The sequence below is a fragment of the Olea europaea genome, unplaced genomic scaffold (assembly GCF_002742605.1).
Source record: "Olea europaea var. sylvestris unplaced genomic scaffold, O_europaea_v1 scaffold1569, whole genome shotgun sequence".
NCBI lineage: Eukaryota > Viridiplantae > Streptophyta > Magnoliopsida > Lamiales > Oleaceae > Olea > Olea europaea.
The window spans coordinates 1-5,737 of NW_019233298.1; the positions used below are offsets into that span (position 1 = coordinate 1).

Here is a 5,737-nt window from a genome sequence, read left to right on the forward strand (position 1 = left end):
GGGTGGGGGGGGGGATGAGAAAATTATTCTAGAAATCAGACGGGGGGGTTAAAAGAAGGAATATTAAAAGAATAAAAGGAAACAAATTGAAATTCAAAGACAAACCCGGAATGTAAACTTGATGTTTTCCATTTTCACAATCACTAGAGCCAGATATGACCCCTTCCCACCAACCATCACTCCACCAGGCATCAACTGGAGCTCCAACCTCGAAGTTCTGGCTCCCTTGATCACGAGGACAGGCAGGCCTGGTTGTTGGACGACCGGGATGTCTCATTCCCAGCTTATCAGCCCGGGTCAGTCTGTATGTTGGGATCCATTCCTGCAAGAGTAATGAATACATCAAAAAACTTAATTGACCAGATTTAAAATGGATTCCAAAGAAATTTCAGGAAAAATTTTCTAACTAGTCAATCTTTTTGGGCCAATGCATATTTATTAAATATGGCCATTCAGTCAGCTGTAGTGCCATTTTATTAAAACAATTTCCTCTAGGAAATCTAGGCAAAGTTGATGAGAAAGACTAGTGTGTCTGAATGGACTAGAAACTCTCGTCACTTTGCCTAGTTTGATGAGAACAAGATGGTTTGGAATTCATACAAAAGGGAAACAGAGAGTTTATAAATGGACTAGAAACTCTCATCACTTTGCCCAGTTTGACGAGAATGCTTAGATGGTTCGAAATTCATGCCCAAAGGAAGGGGGAGAAGGTATCTGTCAAAACAATGGACATTATTTAAAAGTAAAACCTAACTATAGTGGATAAATTCACTCTCTTTTTAAAGTGTCCTATATTGGAAAATTCCTCAAATTTTAATCCTCCTTGGGTGTATACCAAGTCCCAACTGATTAAATTTAGCCTAGATCATAGTTTCAAAGGACTTGTGAATTCAACATATGATTCATCGTATGATTTACAAAGCCTGTGTGCTGGTAGTACATAATACAAGTATGCAGAAGTTGCACATAGCTGCAACAGAGCTGATTCTAACATTAATATCTTTTCTAGAACACTAATTAAACAACATATTGATAACAAAGCAATTTCATAAGCTTCAATGGGATTCCAGCAACGCTAACCAATAATTCACCAACAGGAAACAACAACAAATATTAAGAAAAAAATGCCTGAAACCTATTCAACCTTCCTTTACGGAAACAGGCAAACAGCCACTATTATTTCTCTGTTCTGTTGATTTCCTTGAAAAGATTTAAGGAGATATAGGTGCCTAGTCATACCTCAAGATTGCGGCAACTATCTTCATCTTTAACATCATCATATTGAATTCTCATCAGCTTCCCAGAAACCTCTAAAACTGTGCACCTGAACCAGCAACCTCGAATGCCACTATCTTGGCAAAGAAACTCTATCTTGTCATTGACCTTAAAACTTGGAGTATGCCAATCGTGGCCTTCTACATGCCTGAATGGTTTCCCATACTTCAATTTCTTGTATGATAATTCTTGTGCAGCCTTCTGATGCTCTCTGCATCTTCTGCTCCTTTTAGCTCCAACTTTTACATCATCTTCAGAGCTGAACTCTTCATCCTCAAAAAAATCAGGACTGAAACACAAGAAAAATGGTTGATCGAAGTATCCACGCAACTTACTTAGCTTGAAAGGTTTTACTCTATTGCTCTTGAATTGTCTGAAGCAAAAATGTACTTTTCCTACCAAATCCTGGGGGAAAACAGCCAAGCATTTCTCGTAATGTTCTCGAGTTAAGACTATTGCAGGACCATCAATACATTCTGCACTGATGATTTGTACATATGGGGTGATGAAAACTTCTTTAGGATGTGGATTCCGTAAAGAAGCAGTGCCCCTAACTTCTCTATTATGGTGAAACCATCTGACTTTGACCTTTCTATGGCACTTTCTATCTTCGTACATATCTTCCAAGTACGCGATATAACGGTTTTCTTTCTCAGCCATTACAAAGACAAATGAATGGACCTGAAAAGAGAAGGGCAAGGGGAAAAAAAAAAGGTTTCAGAACCGCAAAGCTATCATCAATAATCAATAAATGTAATAAAAGGGGAAAAAAAATACAAATCCAAAGTTAACATGGTAATAAAATTTAAGCATGCTTGAAGTAAATTTTCAGAATCAAATATGGAAAAAATTTAAATTTCACATCTTCACATTCATATCTCAATTATAGAATGAGAAGCACAAGTGCTCAGGTCTGAGCCTATACGGATGGAAAAAGAGACGTCTCCGTCACTTGAGCATGAATGAAAGTGAAGATAATTCAAAATGAACAAGTGCTTACACGACAGACATAAAAGAAGGATTTAAAAGGGGCTGTTTCACCCAGATCTTACTCTACATATCCTATCTCCTCTTTCTGCTAGATTTTTTACTCAGTAAATAGGCAGCAGTGGTAAGTACATATGTACTTAACATGACACTACAAAGACATGCCAACACGTGAATTTCGAAGTAGCGCCGACACGATTATAGTAACATTAATTTTATTTTATTTTTCACTTTTTGTAATTTTTTATTGTAAAACAAATAAAATGTTGCATGACTGTGCATCATTTTTTTATCTTTTGCGGCATCAAACTGTTAATTTTATATTCTGGAATTGTGTGGTCTTCCAATTTTAATTCAAGTCCTGGGTCAATTGGTAATTTGATGGTTAAAAAGTTAACGATTTTGACAAAAGGCCAATTGATGGATAAAAGAGGCAAATTGCTTTATATATCGACTAATAAGGCAGGCTAATTGTTTTATTCAATGGTTAAAAAACACAATTGTCTTATTGAATGGTAAAGTATAACATTTTTAATGGGTATAGATGCTGATTTTCTTTTTCCCAAATTGACAAGACTTTCAATAAAGGAAAAACATGTCTTGTTTTTCAGGAAGAAAAGAAAGAAAGAAAGAAAGCTAGGGTTTGACAAGTTAAAAAAAAAGATGAGTAGAAGCGTACCGGTATCGTAATCCCATTCCTGTAAAATTCTGGGTAGTGATTGAGCTGTTTACCACAGGTCCATGCTACGCCTGACCATACAATGTCTAAATGATGAGCTTTCAAGTTCCTTGCTACACGGCCCTTTTGAGCTGGCACATGGGTGTGTTGAGCATTGATTTCTGGAGCAAAATTCTCTTTTGGTGACACTGTCCATTCAGAAGGATAATAAGATGCTAAATTTTTAACATGTTTTTTCTTTATTGGCATTCCTTCACATATATAACATCCCAAAATTTACAGCATCACTGGTTTGGTTGGAAGTCAAAGGGGTGCGGAAAATATCAAGAGTTCATATGTCAAAACTAATTTTTTTTAACCAAAAGCAAAGATATAATTAGATGGATAGAAAAACGTTGTAATGAAAAGATTTTCAGGATTATCAGCTATGAAAAATGCATATACTCCATTTCATGAGAAATATTTTGAACATCTCAAAATTCGAATTTTTGTGAGCAAGGCACGAAATCAAACATCATATTCTAAATTTTGCAATCAGGATACTAATCAGATATTAAAACCATAAAAAATGGATCAGAACAGTGTTTAAAAAGCATTATTTTTCCAAGTTTAAAGTAATAAATAAGGGCGACCATAATAGTGTGCCTCTTAATCTAGATCTATGAATACCCCTAAATGCTGTAAATGAAGGAAATCATCAGGCACGAGATGCCACATTTATTAGTTACCCTGACAAGAAGTAAATGTTGACCTAACATGCTAATTATTACACCTAAATAGAATAATTTTTTTCTTGACATATTATAAGCTATGTCTATTTTCTCTACAGAATAACAGAAACAACAAAACTAAAATAGAACACTGGCAAGTGACAGCCATATATGGAAAACATCCATATGAAATAAGGCTAAGTCATCATTATCATATAATTGAATCATCTGAAGAAAATATCCATATGAAATATGGGTATGTCATCATTATCATTTAATGGAATCATCAAAACAGAAAAAGGTAAAGGGTAAGCAGATATCAAAAGTTGGTTGCATTTGAGATTCCAATGTTTATTTATCATATGCGTAGTTTCTCATCTACCAAGTAGAGGTAATAAAATGTAATGCAATGTCAATGTTATGGTGCGATAGCCAGAAGCATTATACTGCCCACTTAATTTTATAAAGGAAGTATTTAAATAAGTAGAACAAAGAAAAGAAAGATGTATCTAATCAGTGAAATTATCATTGATTAAACTATCAGATGCAGACACACGGATATATCCATATAAACGCAACCAGAAAAATCACATTTTTAAATACCAGGCGGCAAAGAAAAATTCTTAAGCATTCTACATATTTAAACTTGGTTGGAACTCAATAGCATCTTTTTAATAGAAACCAAAAGCTACTAGATCATCCAAACTTCAAACCAATCAACACACAAGAAAGATTGCAACAAGGATACTCACTGTGGAAGATGAATTTGCAATGTGCCTAGTTAGAACATCAAATCATGAAGTTTCAGTCATGGATATCAAGTTCCTTGAAGAAATTGTCAAACCCAAGAAAAGTTAATAAATGTTTATCGGACCATCTATGTTTCTTAATGCTAAAAGATCACAAATCAAGCAAAATATCCTATTAATTCAACTTTCAAATTCCCCGTTGAAATCTATTACGGATAAGGAAAAGGTGGTCTTTTTTCCAAAATGGGGACTTGAAGAAGTAAAAATTCACAACAATTGCAAGAGACAAAATTTGAAGCTAAAAGACAATAAAGAAGTAAACCCTCCAATCTTCCACTACATTCATCAATCACTACCAGCGGAAACACTTACATAATTCAAGAGTGCTAACACACGAGGAAATGAGAAAACATACTTGGGCATTCGGCTTGCATATGCTGCTTTGACAGCATAGAAGTGAGCCAGTTCACAACCTCTCTCCTTGATCTCCATCTAAACCCGGCATGAACCGAGTTCTTGGCCCCATGGGCATTCAAAAACTCTTCAGAAACAACATAAAACATGTGCCTAACACTCCTCTCGGTACCCACAACAGCGAGTATGGATTCCCCTGAATTATCCTTCAAGAAATAGTGTACCACACGATTGCCCCTCTCTTTTGACATATATTGCTCTTTCCACTCCACAAAGTAGTGCTCAGTTGCAGCCATATTTTGGTAATACAAAAGAATCCTTGACTGGAATTAGCTTTCACGACCCATCAGAGTACCCAGAAAACCCTAATTTACAAAGTTAAAGCTGTCCTAAGAAAATACTTCAAACGGGTAATCCCTACAAAAATAAAATTTGCTATAAAGATAACAATCCTTAATAAACTTAGAGAAAAACCCGTATTCTTGATGATCTCTTTGTTATTTTGACCAGGCCAGAGAACTTTCAAAGCTTCCAGCTCAAACTCTTGGATAAAGACCAGGTCCTTAAGAGAACTATGATTGTGAAGATCTGATAAAATATCAGCAAGCCAAGTCAAAGGAGAAGAGCAAGAGACTGAAACCCCATAAAATTTCCAAGACTTTTGCCGAAGAACATAAATCATCAAGAAATAGAAATGGGCATCTATGCTAACATCAGCACATATAAAACTAAGTAAATAGTACTGGGTTTTAACTAGTTTTCATAGTTAAGAAACCCCGTGATTATCGTGCTTTACAGGTTCAAAAAGGCACAAAAACAGAAGGTTTAGCTATGATTTTAGGACGGCAAAAATGTCAATCAACAAATAGAGAGAGTGTGAGAGATTTGGAGAAAAGATGGGTTCCAAAGGATAACAAAAAGTG

At 35.4% G+C, this 5,737-nt stretch overlaps 1 protein-coding gene across 3 annotated transcripts; it reads right to left on the reverse strand.

Moving 5' to 3' along the window:
• Positions 1-26: 26 nt before the first annotated feature.
• On the reverse strand, positions 27-5,737 carry LOC111376849. Of its 3 annotated transcripts, none has more exons than XM_022999841.1 (5): positions 5,289-5,737; positions 4,816-5,179; positions 2,942-3,129; positions 1,240-1,956; positions 27-322 (listed from the first exon to the last, which is right to left on the reverse strand). In XM_022999841.1, exons 2-5 carry the CDS (start codon positions 5,108-5,110, stop codon positions 29-31), a joined length of 1,494 nt encoding a protein of 497 aa, XP_022855609.1. In that variant the 5' UTR covers positions 5,111-5,179; positions 5,289-5,737; the 3' UTR covers positions 27-28. The 3 variants fall into 3 exon arrangements, with proteins under 3 accessions (XP_022855609.1, XP_022855610.1, XP_022855608.1); XM_022999842.1 differs by having other exon boundaries at positions 1,240-1,541; positions 1,611-1,956; positions 4,816-5,731; XM_022999840.1 differs by having other exon boundaries at positions 4,816-5,731.